The following is a 16825-nucleotide window of genomic DNA, read 5'->3' on the forward strand; positions in this document are numbered from 1 at the left end:
TTGTATGTCAGCATGATTACATCATCTGAATTATACAAAATCAAGGTTAGATTTGTTATCATCTGTAAGTACCAGCAGTTAATCAGGCTAAGTATAGTCATGCTTCATGACTGAAAATTGAAGCCAAATAAAGTCAGGTTAGAAATAAGGCACATATGTTTGTGGAGAGCAAGGTCATGGAAAAAAATCTCCATTCTGGATGTTTTTAAAGGAAAATGTGGTCTAAGTGGTCCACAGACTGCAGCTGTGGGCAGCATCCGTCAGCCTAAATTTTGAATAAGGTGTGAAAGGATCATTGCAACAAATCTTCTGGCTTCTGGGAACCTTTTGTAGATATTTCTGAGCTGTGCAGACCTAGACAAGGAGACCCAACCTTGGGAGGAATTGGAACAAGGCTTGTATTTGGGCTGAGCCCTGACAGAGAGTCCTAGTGCCTTTCTGTGCTCTTCTGTGCCTGTGTACTGGCAGGAGGAGAGCAGCTCCTGTCTCTGTCTTGGATGTGGCACTCACCTTCTTCTCCCCACACACCTGCTCCCAGCCCCAGTGCTGTGGATGTGGGGCCATCCTGCTGGCCAGGCACAGATTTGCATGCTGAGGCAGGGTAAAGAAAATTATAGCAAATGCCTTCCAAGGCCACATTCTGTGTCAGCATGAAGTTGAAAGGTTGTAACAGATGTGGGAAGCCTTTCATTTTACTTTCTTCACAAGTCTTTGGTGAAATCTTTTAATACTCTAAAATCAAGTCCCCTAGTATCATTTTCCACAGAAGCAGTCCGTGTAATCTTTAGTAGGTGCCATGAGTATGGTTACACTTCTAGCACAAACAGGGTTAATAAAATGCAGTTAAACTGCGTTTAATACATGTTATTTCACTTGTTTTAAGGAAGGCTGTGGGTGTGAGCTGTAGAGGATTTTGGTGAGAGCAACAGAAATATTGGAGAGCTGAAGGGATGTGTGAGAAGAAATTAAAAAATATGTCCAGGCAGCAACTGAATCACACTGAATTTGTAAACCCAGGAAAACAAAAGATTTTTTTTATAATAGAAGCATATACTTAGAAAAGAAAAACTGGGGCCAGGTTGCTTTACAAGAAAAATTGTGTTACCATGATAAATCAGTGGTACAGCTGGTACTAAACTAAGCAGGATTCTTTGTGAATGTGCTGTGACCAATCTTCCACTCATGAGGAAGAGGTGACCTAGAAGCTGTTCCCTCAGCTCTCCTTTCAAGTGAATGAGAACTGACTTGTAAAAGCCTCTACTAGAACACTTCTTAGATACTGGAGTGGGTCAGGAATATTCTATGTTGTGTAATGGGTGCACAGAGATGGCAGTTAGTGTCATTGAGTTTTACCATCTCTCTCTGCTAATATGAGGAACGGACTGTAAGTTTGCAAATGCAAAAGGAAGTCTCTAATTTCATATGTGATTCTCTTTCTCATAACAGCCTACTAAATCTTACCAGTCTTGACCGTGAGAAAGTGTGATAAATAAGTAATGAAGGAATACTATTCTTGGGACTCTTGAGTTAATGTGTGATCCAGTCCTGCAAGTTACCCCTTCATTGCTCAAGGGGTGACTTCATAACTTGATCGCACCAATCTAAGACTATGAGGAGCCTCTCAAATCACTGAGTCCTGTCCCCAGCACCCCTGTGCCACACAGTGTCACATAAATGTGGTCTTACATGTCTCAGTCACCACCGTTATTAGGCAGTTTGCCCCTTTTACTTAGTACTGAACACTACTTCAGGATGTTAGCTATTTGAAGATAGGGAAACAGTTTCTTTATAGATAGTTTTGCCATACAATCATGGAATAACCGTCTTACTTTTCTTTTTTATAAACTGTAATCTTGTTTTTGTTGTGAAGCCTGCACCTCAGTTTTAGTGTATTGCTTTTGAAATTGACTATTTTCCTGATAAATTTAAATCTGGAAAACCTGGGGAGGTTCACTCTTGGCTGAAGCAGTCCTGCCTTGCTTCTCCTCCTCCTTATGCCAGAGTCGTCATTGTCAGCAATGGGAGTGAAAGCCCCTGCCAAAATTTAGATGTCTTCCTGACTACCACAGTTCCTGTTATCAAGGGTAACTTGTCAGTTGTCATAGAGAAGCTGAAAATATTCTCCAAGTATTTTTCATTCATTCAGAAGTCTGGTACTTTATTCCACTCTAGTTTAATAAGTTACAAAATGTGATAATGCAGTTATCCTGAACCATCAGACTAAAACTGCAGAAAACCAGAGGTGGAGGCAGCTGATAGAATGCCTGAAGGCTTTCTGGTGGAGAGAGGCTGCTGGGAACAAGAGATGGGGAGCTTTTGGAAGAACTGAATTTTAGTGGATCAGTGATTCCAGGAAGCTTGAGGAGTTATCTTAATGTCAGTTGCTTGTGTGTATCACCTGGTTGGTGAACAAGCATGGTTTTCGACTCTCAGATTATTTATATGAACAAATGGCATTATAAATGATGCAGTAATGCTTTTTTTGTTGTTTTTTTTTTTTTTGCTGCTTTTTTTACTCCAAATAAAATGAGACTTTGTGAGAGATTACAAAAGTCATATAGCATAGTGCCTTGCAAGAAGTTTTCAGATTCCTTCAGGCTACCTAACAGCATGAGGTGATCCTCATAGAGAATTGACACTGAAATAGTGTCTTTCTAAAATCCAAGGAAGGGAAGATCAGATTTTTTTCTTTCAAAAATACTTCAGTTTAAAAGACACTAAATGCTTTTTTTTTTTTAATATATATTCATTGCTAATAGAATTGTTTGGTTTGTAGAAGGGGGAGGTTCACCTGGGGATACCCTATAGCACAGTAATGTTTGAACCCAAGAGCACTGATGGAGCTCTAGGAAAGACATGTTCAGCTGTTCAATTTACGTTTCTCAGTTACACTGTTCTCCAGGATACCAATGGGAAGTGCTGGGAATGCTGTCAAATCTTTGTTACCTTCTTTAGAGAGGCGTCAATGACTGCAGATACAAAGAAAGTGTCTTCTTGCTTTACAAGGTTATCACCCCAGGATGAGATTTATGATCTTGAGGTGGCTAGTACATAGAATCAGAACAGATTTAATAATTTTTTGATCAAAACCTGAATTTTAGAGCTAATTCTGAGCAGCCAGGTCTCAGAAAATGTCTAAGTATTGAATAGTGTCTTTCCTGCAGGTTTATCAGCACAGGATCTATTTCCAAAAATATTCTCTACTAAAATATTCTCTCCTCTTCTGTCATCTTAAAATGAAGGCGTCTAACTACAGCAGGTTGCACAGCATGAGGCACCTTGTGCATGAAAAATTACACAATTATGACTGTTTGGATTAGCTTATATGATTGACTGATGATCCTTAAGTACTTTATAATGCAACCATTCAGCAAATAAGGCTGATGTAATGTATCCCTATCAACAAGTAATTTTCTAGATGTTTGTTTGCAGTGTTCTCTAGCAGCTGCATTAAGTTTGTTAATGAAATATGGTAAGTAAATCATGACTCCCCTCACTCTTTATTTTATAGGTTGGTGAGACCAGATGCAAAAAAGTTTGCACTTCGAAATCTGATCTGAGATCCAATGATTTCAGTATTGTTGGAAGCTTGCCACGAGATTTTGAATTATCAAATTATGACTGTTACGGGAAGCCCATTGAAGTCAACAACGGGCTCGGGAAGTCTCAAGCCAAGAACAACAAGAAGCCTCCTCCTCCCAAGCCTGTCATTCCATCAGCAGCAAAGAGAATTGATCTTTATGCAAGAGCACTGTTTCCTTTTTGCTTCTTGTTCTTCAACGTCATATATTGGTCCATATATTTATGATAAATCTTTTATTTATTTTTTTCCCCTGTAAAATATATCCCATTTCATATCCCTTCCCTGTCATGAAGGCCAATGTGTGAAATTATTTGCATTTGCAAAGCAATATGTTGCGTTTTGATGCCTTGCGATTGTACTGAAAATATGGCATCTGAAATTTGAATGAAATCATGACAGTGCAATGTCTGTGCTCCTACCAACGTTGTATATAAATGTACAGCATACATCTTGCTTTAGGAATATATAAGAGATAATGCATTCTACATTATAAAGCTGAATAACTCTCTTCAGTTATTAGTAACATACAGAGATTTAAAGTGTTTCTGACAATGAAACTGATGTGCACGTTGACTATTATTAAAATCAGTATTCTAGTATATGTAGTATTTAAAAGCTTTTCTGCTGACTTTCAGAGAAAAAAACAACTTGTATAATTTTAGATGGTCCTGCTGAAGGAAAAGCAAGATTGTGAATCCTGTTATTTAGATGTCGTAAGCAAAGGCAGGATTGAATAAGTTGATCTTGTCTATGTGGAAAAATGAAGATCAGAGAATTGCTGATTTTGTAAAATCTGCTCATTTAGGGGGAAAAAAAAAAGCAATTGTATCCATCAAGCAAGCACACTTCAAAAGTGTATTAGAATATGCTGACTATTAATCATTGTGTGCAGTTTTGACTGTTGTTTCCTTAGGCACAAGCTAGCTATATGTCAAACAATCTGCTTTCTAGACTGAAGGTTATCAAGAGTTTTGGAGAAACACCACAAGATGGAGTTCAGTATCAGGTTATATTATACATTTTTACGTTACTCTATCCTCTGGCTCATCTTCTGTAGAGTCTTGCAAGCCTACAGTGAAAAGTCACAATTTATTTTTTTGTTGAATCTGATAAGTCTTACTCATTTTGCTTTGTTTATCCTCTTGAAAGCCTGCAGTTTAAACAAACTGTTTTCATGATGAAATCCCATTTTAACTCCAGTTATACATTTTCTGTTTACCTTTTGCAGCACAGATGATCAGAGCTAACATCTAGCTAGCAGAAGTGAGGAAGTGTCCAAAAGTCTAAGGATCTGAGTCTATTAAATACACCATGAATTCTTATGCCTATGTGTTAATGGATGGCTGCCCTCCCCAACTCATTTATTTGGCTGCTACTTGTTGGAAAATAAGATCCTGTGCACGAAACAGCTTGATTAGGGGCTGTTCTCCATTTTTTTTTTTTTCCAGAGAAAACCAGAAAAATGGATTCCTCAGGGTGCATAGGGCAGGAATCAGTACCTATGGTCTCCACTGGTGCCACAGTACACTATTCTGTAAGGGCAAGTAATGAGGTGAAACACATTCAAATGAAAGCTTCTTGTATGTACGTAGTCCAAGTAGTATATGTTTCCTGAGAGCACACAGAGACTATATCTTCAATCCTTGCCAACATACCATAGATAAACGTTTCCACTTGTAAAACTGGGGTATAAAATTTAGTTAAAATATTGGAATAAGACAGTTCTTGATAGGTTGGCAATTCATTAAAGGGAATACAGATTATTGGCTCCTCATAAGAAAGGAAGGGACTGAATTAAATACCCAAAATATTCCATTAGGTAAAAAACAGATAAATTCACGTTTGTCATGCTGCAGTTCTATTATAGAATGTGTTGAGCCAATGCAAGGCTCTCTTATCACTCTCATGTGCTGCCTGCCACATGAGCATTGTGCATGTATGATGAGCCTGTGTAACCAGAAGTTTGAAAGTGGAAATATAAAAGGAGGGAACTAGGTCACGCTGGCTTCACTGGACACCTGATGGTCTGTTAACCATGGTTTTCTAACCACTGCCACTTTGTGATCAACAGCCTAGTACTGGTTTTAAGTGGAACCCATGCAAAGGCTGTATTTCATGCTGCTGCCACCTAAAAGCATAGTTGGCCTTCCATCTTCAAAGTTACTGGTGATGACTGGCCTAACATCTTTTTGTGATGCAAACTGCTGCAGATGTCTCTCATTCCTGAGTCTGAGATTAGCAACTCATGTTTGATCAGAAGAGGTCTTTTGTTCAGAATAAGGTTGCACGCTTTCAGTCAGCTTCCTTGCCATTTTCTCCTGGAGATTTTCTTTGCTAGGCAGCCAGAGTTTGTCCTTTGGATTTCTTTCTGATAAAGAGGAAACTGAAAGGAAATAAGAAATGTTATGGAAGAGAAATCAATAAATCATGAATTCCCTGATGTTATCGTTAAGATCTAGTTCAGAGTTTCAGAGCTGTTGTCCATGGAAGGTTATTTTCAGAATTGCTAGGGACTTGAAGAAGCAATAAAGATAAAGAGAGAAAGGAAGGGAGGGATAACTTTTATACATACATCAGAGTGCTATATTTATAGACATTATTTATTCTCATACTTGTATTTTTTCTTACAGCATTGGAAGGCAAGAAAACAATTATATGTATTGGAAATTATATGACTTTTGGAAGATAATTTTCTTGTTAGAAATCTTATTAAATGATTTATCTGTAATTAATGTCCGCATTTTATCTGTATAATCACAATTACAGATTTTATTGTTAAATTAATCTTTGTTCCTTCTTGCTTTCCCGCTTACTTGATGGGCTTTGTGTTTAATCATAAAAAATTAATCAATAATTCACTGTAATTGCTTTCCAACTCAAACAAAAAGAAGCAAAAGGAATGTGTGCTGTTAAGATAAAGGCTTTTCATTCACTACAGCACAAAGACTTAAGGACAGAAGCAAAGTTTAATAGCAAATTTAAAAAAACAATTATCAACTATAAAGTAATAATATTTTTTACTTATATAGATAATACTGAGGTTTTTTAAGTAGCTCAGAATACATTAACTTCTCCTACTGAACAGTAATAATTGATTTATTTTGCTTCTTTCCTCTAAAGGTCATTGAGTTTTGCATATCATATCACATTATGGTCCTCCAGCACCCTCTAGTTGTAAAATTCTGTCTGTTGACTTACTTCCAGAATGAGGTGCAAGTATAAAACTGTATAGAAGGTATGGAATATTACTTGATATTATGAAGAAAAAATGCTAATGATTCAGAAGTGAATGGACATAAAATCAGTGGACAGCTACGGAAACATGCCATGCAGTATGGTTTGAAAAATGTAGAAAATAAGACATTTGATTAGTAGTAAAGGTGAAGCTTATAAAGAACACATTAGTAACTGGATTATCTGGTCATGATGCATGAACAAACTGCATGATACAAAAATCTATTTCTAATGGAGAGACCATCTGTGTTTCAGCTGGCATTTGCTCTAAGTTCTCCTCTTGACTGGTAGGCGACTTACAAATTTCTGTTCTACCCTTAACAGAAACCTCAGTATTTTTTGGTAATTAAGCATCAAGGGGTAGCACCCTTTCCTTCAAAGTGTTATGGCCTTGGAACCATCTTTATAGTTCAGGTTTCTAGAACACTTTAGCAGGAAGTGCTACTTTAGATATGTATTAATCCATTACTTAACTTCATCCACAAATTGAAGCTACACAATAAGGATGTGACCTGAACAGGTTATCAGCTGCCATGCATTTATACCCTACTAGGATGTGTGAAATGGACTGTGTGAAGTAATTTACTTCATTCTCAAAGTGTGGAAATTCACACTTTATTCTTTGGTGCTGGTTGGACTTGTACTTGATACCCAGTTGTAAGAACAGCTCTGCCGGTGATTTTGGTCACTTTGTCTATTTTCAGTCTCCTGTTAATTCTGTATGAGATAGTATATGTGAGCAGCATACCTTTGGAGTGAAGAAATGAGTTTGTTTCTGTAAGTGCAACTTATTGACCACTTAGAAACATTGTCAAGCAGGTTTCATTCTTCTTAGTCTTCGGATCAATGTGGTCTTGGTAACAGAAGACTGTAACTAAGAGAAAACTGATTTAATGCTCTATTATTCACTAAAGAGAATGTACTAACGCTGCCTTTTGGGGCAGTTGCAATGAATATGACCCACAAAGATTGATCTGCTTGTGTTCACATTTTGAAGGAAATACAGATAGTAGTTAGCCTAACTTACTTTAAAATATTTCACCCTGGAGAGAGAAGATAATTTACTTAAGAAATCTGCCATAAATATTTAGGTAATTTATGCAGAGACTTTATAATACAGTTGAGACCATTGGTCTCTTCTTCAATTCAAGGAACTTACCATTGCAGTTATTGAATGACGTGTGCTGAGGATATTTATAGAATAGATAACAATTTAATTATTTATTTCTGGAGAGTGCAACCTGAGTGTATGCAATGTCAAGTGATTTGTCAGGCTATAGAGATAACTTAGTGCTGAAATGAGTACAAATGTGGTGTATAGCAGATAAGGGAATGATGGAACACCATTATTTGATGCTTTGGTGTACTAATTCTGGGATTAAAGATACAGCTGAGAAAAAAAAATGATGTTCAGGTGCAGAGAGACTAAATAATACTTTTATTTGTGTCTATGATTTAATTTGCTGGATGTAGTAATAATATGGTATAACAGTTGCCTTCTTTTTATAAAAATATAAAGATTTGCTTAAAAAAATAAAGCAATTCATCTGTGGTGCCAGAAAGATACAAAACCTGGTTCTTTCCATAGGAGGCTCTACGCTGGAATAATGGAGAACTAAAATTGAGTTTAAAACACATAAATCCTCATTATTACAGTTGTGTCTCTACTATTGTAGAAAATACTTGGGCTGCTTGCAGCATGCCCTTGCGTTTTGACTGCCTGTCCCATAACCTGTCCTCATTCCTTCAGTGACAGTGGTAGACATGAGAAGAAAGTCACATGGCTCTGCTGAAATCTTTCTGAAAACCCTTCATTGCTATGAATTCATCTACTCTGCAGTCCCTGAAATGTCTGCAGCTAATGCAGGCTCACCCAAATTAGCTTTAAACTTGCTGTTTGGGGACTGCTAGCAATGCAGCCATGGCAACATGAGCAGGGGCGGGGAAGCCTACCTGCTGGTGTGGGAAAGCAAGTAGAATTTGGTGTTACCCCCCCACAGATTGCTGCTGCCCTGGCTACCGCGCTCAGGCTTAAATTTAGCTCATGGGGGTGTTTACCAGCTCGTTTCTGTGTAATACAGATGAACTCCACGTGATGTATGATTGGATGGAGCTGAACTGTTTTCTTCCTCTGGTGATGTGAGAGATGCTGCTGTAAAATGTGTGTCTTGATGTCATAAAGCACTTCTGCCATATTTAACTTCATATTCTGACAAAAGTGTTCACTGGTAGTGCCAAAAATGAAACTCATCATGCTGAACCCATGCAAGTGTAAAAAAGTGAGTGGGATTTGGCCATCTGAGCATGAAGGAGATTGCTGCATCTTAGTCATACAGACTATCCCTTAAAAGAGCCATTCTGTTTAAAAGCACTAACACTGGTAATGATTATTGGATCATAACCTTAGAATCATAGTATCACAGAACATCCCGAGTTGGAGGGACCCCCAAGGGTCATCAAGTTCAACCCCCAGCTCCACACAGACCACCCAAAACCCAAACCCTATGTCTGAGAGGTATCCAAATGCTCCTTGAACTCCAGCAGTGCGGGGCCATGCCTGCTGCCCTGGGCAGCCTGCTCCGTGTCCCTCTGCTCCCTGTGAGGAGCGGCAGCTGCCATCAGGCCTCCCCTCAGCCTCCTCTGCCCTGGCCTGAACAAACCAATGGGACCTCAGCTGCTCCCCCGTACATCCTGCCCTCTAGATCCTTCACCATCTTCCTAATCTTCCTTTGAATGCTTCCTTTAAATGCTTCCTTTTTATGTCCTTCTTATGTTGTGGCACCCAGACCTGCACACAGTGCTCGAGGTGTGGCTGCACAGTGCAGAGTAGAGGGGACAATCCCTTCCCTCACCCAGTAGCAGTGCTGAGCCTGATGCACCCCAGCTAATGTGAGTTAATCACACCGAGGCAGCTGGTTTAAAGAGCAGGTATAAAAAACACATCTTTTAGTACAAGGGCATAAATGGTCTTTCTCCATACTGCCTGTGAATGGGGTTTGCAGTGGTAGAGAGAAACGTGTAAAATGGTGTGGGCTACTGAGAGTTGCTGTCCCACCAGGTAATTGCCTGTGGCAATAAGCCACATAACATGCTTTGAAAGAAGGAAGCATGATGGCTGTGGAGTAGAAAGAATAAGGGTTTTGGATAACTCTTTTCCACCTGATGAGTTCTTCAGGCTGTGGCTGTAGATCAGGATTTGTTTTTTTTTTTTTCATATGTAGCTGTGCATGCCTGTTTCTTTCCATAAACATCACAGTGGGAGTCATTTTTCACTTAGGGAAGCAAAGTCAAGAGGTTCCAGGGCCCAAGAAACCCTCCTGAGAATAGCAGGTCAAGCTGCTGTATCACTGCCCTCCACTAAGACCATCCAGCTGTGAGAGATCCTCCTCTAATGGTACAAATTGCAAGAAAAATCCCTGCTGAAACCACTGCTGCAGCTGAGGGGAAAAGCTTTGCGTAGGCAGCCCCTTGTTTCTTCTTTCTCTGTAGCATGCATCGTGATAATCAGTAGCACCATTTAGCTTTTCAGTTCTGCAAAGTGCTCCTTTCAGCAAGCCAGCATTACTTCCTCACCAAGATGCTTCAGCTGTCCCACCAGCGTTTAATGCTGTCTGCGCAAGGGTCTGCACATCAATCTGATGGAGCCCATGAAGGCACATTAACTCTCATGCTCAGTAACAGACCAGTGAAGACAGATGAGAAGGCTTCCTGGGTTTTCAAATTTTAATACCAGCTGCATCATCTCATTTTAGCTATGTCCCTTTAACTCAGAATATTGTGTTATTTGGATAAAAACTCACTGCATGCATTGTATTTTCTAGTTCAATGTATTGATTCATGAGTTTCTTGTCCAAAGCAGAATACGAAAGAAAAGTAGCTCATGTGACTTTTTTGAAATGTTGATTAACCTTCAAACTTGATTTTGACCCATAGGCTTGGGAAATATATTTCTCGGTGTTTAATAAGCCCTACGTTGTCACAACAGATTTATCAGTGTGGCTCATTCTTTCAGATTCATCAGCAGGCTCATTCTTTCAGATTCATTTGTTTGTTTCTTTGACTCCCAAAGGCTGTCTCACTGGGAAACATTAACAGACTGGCTATTTCAAAAGCATGATGCTGGCAGGAGCTGGCTGTAAAGGCTGATGTCTTTGACCAATACCACTTCGACATCAGCTTCTTTTTTGGATAAAGCTACCTGCTCCTGCTGCCGACACATCCTGCTCAGCTGCAGCCCTGTATGGGCTGCTAAACCTGGAGGGGCTTCAGGGTCAGGCGACTGCAGAAGCTATCTTCTTCTTCTCAAGCAAATATGAATAGCATACAGCATCCACCATGAGCTATAATCAGCTTCATGGAGTTAAGCTTTAATCTTTATCTGCTAGTTCTTCATATTTTCTAGTTGACTCACTGAAGGGAAAATTTATTTTAAAAAAACTTTCTTAAATGGAAAGGTGTGCATGCATAATAGTAGCAGAGGGTTGCATTGGCCCTCCACAGCCAGAATTAAAGTATACTTGCTTGTTTTCTCTGGACTTAGAGCTCTTCTCTTTCTGAGATGATAAAGCCAGGAAGGCATCATAGAATCATAGGATTAAGAAGGTTGAAAAAGACCTGCAAGATCATCCAGTCCAACCGTCCACCTATCACCAATAGGTTATAATATCTACAGCTGTTTAAGTGCTTGTGGCTGCTGTACAGGAGCAGAGAGATGAACCCCATGTTTTGTGCCTGCCTTGGGTGGCTGCACGTGCTGCAAACCAAAAAAGAAAAATACATCTACGCTTCCCAAACCCTGTGCCTTAGCAATGACGTGTTCATCACAGTTGCCACTTGACATTCTTTGAAACAGAGAGGCACTTTGTTTGGAAAAATAACAGCAACAGTGCCATAGTAATGTTCACAGACATGGCAGTTTCAAAGGAGCATTTTATACCACTACTGTAGAATTCTGACTGTTATGGATTTCACTGTGGGAGACTTTAAACAGAAAATCCGTATCCAATTTGGCAGCACTTTATTGTATCATCTGTTACCCATAAGCATGCTTTATTGCTTTATTTATCATATGCTTCCATATCGTTACCATTTCAGGAGCAGCATTTTAAAATGGGAATTTTTCTAAGTATATGAGTTGTTAAAACATGCTACAGCTTATCCTTTCTTTTCCATGGGAATATAAGGAGACAGTGTATTTTACATTACTGTGTTCTTGCAGTGAGTTTACTGATCTCCATGAAGAATATCTTGATGAAATTAAATAGGTGGAAAAAAATTTCATGGAGTGTGCAAATGAAACAGCCAGGAATAAGTCCATTTATGCAAGACTCACACTGAGAGGCTGATGAGCTTTGACAATTGGAATAAATTATTTTGGCTGGAAGGAGATTCCATCTTTTAAAGACAGGACAGCATTGAACCTTACAGTAGTTTTCAGTTTGCAACTGAACAAAATAGCTTTATGGAAATGACCAGGTAACTTTGTCCATAGTGACCTCGTACCCATGCCGTATTAGCATGCTGCCCTGCAGTGTGTGCTTCTGTCAACGGTTTACGGGCGTTAGGCCCGATTCCGTGACAAAGGGGATGGGGGACCCAAGGGCCCACGTCCCGGGAAAAGGGGAAAGGGGAAAAGGGTAGGGAGATGGCCCTGAGAGCAAAGAACAGCGGCAACAATCTGAGGAGAAACAAACTAATTTACTAAATAAAATATCAGAATGCAAAACAACACACTATAATACAATATAATTACAATTTAAGCTGATAAATCCAACACAGAGAGAGAGAATGTCCCAAAGTCAAGGTAGGCCTTACTCTACTACCGACGATAAGACGGCTGGAGAGCGAGGTGCTGCCAAGACGAGAGACGGCGGAAAAAGGGACGAGGTCTCGTGATCTGCAAGTTTTTATACTGCGAGCTTCTATCTTTTCCCTCCGGCTGGAAAATGGTAACAAAGGAGCAAAGTACCGTGGGGACTGTAGTAGTCCTTCTTTTCTGAGAACTAGGTATGTCCACTACATGATGTTATGATGTGGAATACCAATAACCGAAAATCACAAAACCATGACAGCTTCCTACCAGGTCATGCCACATGATTACAGCTGATGAAGTGGTGTCTTCTCTGGCTGAGCAGTACAGTGATTGCTGCTGGCTGGCATGTGGTGCATGACTGAAGGCACAACACCACATAGCCTAAGTCTGAACAGCCCTAGTCCAAAAGTCCCAAGTGAGTGTCTGTAGCTAAACATCATACCTAGCATCTAAAGAGAGCCAGGGTTCTTTCCCCCAGACCTCCTGTGCAAATCTAGCAAACTATTTCCTTGATATTTTTACCTTCGGCTGCATTGAGTATGGTAGCAATGCTACTTTCCTTTCAGCTAATGGCCTTTTGTTTAGATTGGATCTGGCTAGGTTGAAAATATTCTCTTGCTGTATATTGTACACTGCCTTAAGGCACTACTGTGATGCACACAAATAATTATAAAAAACATTTCAGTCATTAAGAATAGTTGCAGTCATAGACAATAGTTATATCTTTATTTGTCGTACTGTAGTTTCAACATTTCTTGAGGTGGTCTGCCTCTGATTTCAGGTGCATGGAGTCCCCCATCATTTACACTGGTTTTACTCTATAATTGTTTCTGCTTTACTCTCAGAGGAGAAGTGAGCTCCCTTTATGTGTACTTTCCTCCCTTTAATATTACTCCTTCCTTAAAATAACCTAACAGTTCCTTCCTCAGATCCAAACTCTGCAGAAGAATCTGCAGAAAAAGTCATAAATTCTAAAATGGTGCATTTATTCATTTAGAATTAGATGTACACATGCAGAGCAGATTTATGGAGCAGATTGTCCTGAGGGAGATCACACGGCATTTGCAGGACAACCAGGGGATCAGGACTAGCCAGCATGGGTTTGTGAAGGGCGGGTCCTGCTTGACCAACCTGATCTCCTTCTATGATCGAGTGACCCGTCTGGTGGATGAGGGAAAGGCTGTTGATGTGGTCTACCTAGACTTCAGCAAAGCCTTTGACACTGTCTCCCACAGTATTCTCTTGGAGAAGCTGGCAGCCCGTGGCTTGGACAGGTACACCCTTTGCTGGGTAAGGAGCTGGCTGGAGGGCCGGGCCCAGAGAGTGGTGGTGAATGGAGTTAAATCCAGCTGGTGACCGGTCACAAGTGGTCTTCCCCAGGGGTCGGTGCTGGGGCCTGTCCTCTTCAATATCTTTATTGATGACCTGGATGAGGGCATTGAGAGCACCCTCAGTAAGTTTGCAGACGACACCAAGCTGGCAGGAAGTGTCGATCTGCCTGGGGGTAGAGAGGCCCTACAGAGAGATCTGGACAGGCTGGATCTCAGGGCTGAAGCCAATGGGATGAGGTTCAACAAGACCAAGTGCCGGGTCCTGCACTTTGGCCGCAACAACCCCAGGCAATGCTACAGGCTTGGGGCAGAGTGGCTGGAAAGTTGTGTGGAGGAAATGGGCCTGGGGGTATTAGTCGACGCTCAGCTGAGCATGAGCCAGCAGTGTGCCCAGGTGGCCAAGAAGGCCAATGGCATCCTGGCTTCTATCAGAAATAGTGTTGCCAGTAGGAGTAGGGAAGTCATTGTCCCTCTGTACTCAGCCGTAGTGAGGCCCCACCTCGAGTACTGTGTCCAGTTTTGGGCCCCTCACTGCAAAGAAGACATTGAGGCCCTGGAGCGTGTTCAGAGGAGGGCGACGAAGCTGGTGAGGGGTCTGGAGCACAGGCCTTATGAGGAGCGGCTGAGGGAGCTGGGATTGTTCAGTCTGGAGAAGAGGAGGCTCAGGGAAGACCTCATCGCTCTCTATAACTACCTGAAGGGAGGTTGTAGTGAGCTGGGGGTCAGCCTCTTCTCTCTTGTAACTAGTGACAGGACGAGGGGGAATGGCCTCAAGTTGCGCCAGGGGAGATTTAGGCTGGACATTAGGAAATACTACTTTTCTGAAAGAGTGATCAGGCGCTGGAACGGGCTGCCCAGGGAGGTGGTGGAGTCACCGTCCCTGGAGGTGTTCAAGAAACGTTTAGATATAGCGTTGGGAGACATAGTTTAGTGGGGTTGGTGGTGGTAGGTGGATGGTTGGACTAGGTGATCTTGTAGGTCTTTTCCAACCTAGCTCATTCTATGATTCTATGATTCTATGTTTCTATGATTCTATGATTCTATGCATATATGTCCATACATAGTATAGTAGCATTCTTAGGACTAAGTGTTCACGAAAATAGATTGTTAGGCTTTAATGACTGAATGGTGTTATCCTGTTCCACTTTTAATATTATTGTTTTGCAAGAACTTTTTAAGTACATCAACATTATACTGTGTTTTTTTCCTCTGCAAAATAAGTCATCCCCTCCCATGGCATTCAGTTAACTATGTGGGCCAGTGTATATGGAATCACAGGCTGGAGTAAATCCTTCAGTTGCACATTCAGAATAAATGTTGAGATGTGTAATGTAGTTAATGGCTACTCCTTTTTAAAGAAAAACAGTGATTAATTAGTATTGTTTTACCAAGTTGTTAATATTAGCAATGCTCTATTGTAGTTATATTAGTAAGTTAATTACTAATAAAGAAATGACTCTCATAAACAGGATAACAAAAAGTATGGACATATTTTCTGAGGTAAACTCAATCCTTGAGGCAGGAATCCCAGATTAGGTGATACAATCTCTCATTTATAGGACAGTAAATCCACACCAGTGTAGATGTAATCATTGGGGTCTGGTTTATATGCAGGAAATTAAAAGTAAATACCATCCATTTATCTTAATCACAGATAGCTTGCTACCTTCTTCAGATGAAGGAAGCCTAGCCCACACTCAAAAGAAAAGCTTCCAGGAGCCCAGAAAGAGTGGTGTTTTCCATCCATTTCACTTTGCTGCTGTTACATGGGATATTGTTGTAAATGGTTATCCATAGATATCACACAATTGTTTGTCAACAACACCAAACTGTCTGCTGCCCTAACAAGATGGTGCATTGAGATGAGCTGTAATTAACATAAATAGAAAGTAATCAAGTGATGAACGGAGGAAGTGCCACTCCAAACATAACATTCTGGACGACAGGTTTTTAAGCCCTTGATGCACTGTGCTGTATATGCTGATCCGCAATGAAAGCAAGACATTTAAAAGTGCTGAGAACCCAGCTATCAGTGCACATCCTTGCTCTGCATACATCTTACTTGGGCAGTTGCAATTAGCAAGCAATAAGGTAAGCCTCAGGTTAAATGGCAACTAAATAGACACTGAGAATGGCCAGCGGTTAATCTCTGTAACATAAATGGAGTTTCAGTAAAGACAAGCAGCATCATTTACATTGTTTTTGATGTCACAAATATTATACGTAGAAAATTCACTGCAAGCTCTGGAATTGAATGCCACATTTGAGGCAATCAACCAATTTGAAGAAAGTCATTTTCTGTGCATTTACGGAGATATAGATGTACTAACTAGTCCTAACTGTGGAATTAAGTGCCTCATGAGAATTGCTTGTTTTCCTTACTATTTTATTGTTTTCTACTGTAAAATTTTGACATTAACACTGCCTTTTATCATAACCAGTCACTTGGAGGATATGCCCATGCAGAGGTGAGGGTAAAAATATCTCTTATCTGTACCGTGAAGTAGTTCTGGAGCTGAGCTACTGGAGTACTTCTTCGGAGCTAAAAATAAACTTTGGTTGAGCACAGCTCTGCACATCTCCGTGATAACTCCAGTGGGCTACTTCTTGACAAAATGATTTTCTCAAAAATTATTGGTGTCAAACAAGTTAACAGGGAACCCAAAGGACATTTCTACTGGTTAAAGTTCATAAAGATAAGGGTAAGAGATCTGATGTTTCACAGAATGGCCTTTTAATCGTATTTCCTAGTTTTGATGGGCTTTCTAAAAGAACAGTGTAAAATGCCCGTAGTGGGTTATTAAACAAATATATCTTTATATCTGTGGGTTATTTTGAGAACAAAGGAATTATTATCTTTTCTCA

The 16825-nt window shown here is 40.2% G+C and overlaps 1 protein-coding gene across 3 annotated transcripts in view; it reads left to right on the forward strand.

Annotated features, from left to right (window-relative positions):
- GLRB (glycine receptor beta) overlaps positions 1-6367 on the forward strand; it is a 46719-nt gene extending 40352 nt beyond the window's left edge. For all 3 annotated transcript variants that reach the window (XM_021396436.1, XM_021396438.1, XM_021396437.1), the window contains one exon: positions 3512-6367. In XM_021396436.1, coding sequence (XP_021252111.1) covers positions 3512-3808 — 297 coding nt within the window. In that variant the 3' untranslated portion in view covers positions 3809-6367. The remainder of the gene's footprint in view (positions 1-3511) is intronic.

This window comes from Numida meleagris, chromosome 4 (assembly GCF_002078875.1).
Source record: "Numida meleagris isolate 19003 breed g44 Domestic line chromosome 4, NumMel1.0, whole genome shotgun sequence".
Lineage (NCBI taxonomy): Eukaryota > Metazoa > Chordata > Aves > Galliformes > Numididae > Numida > Numida meleagris.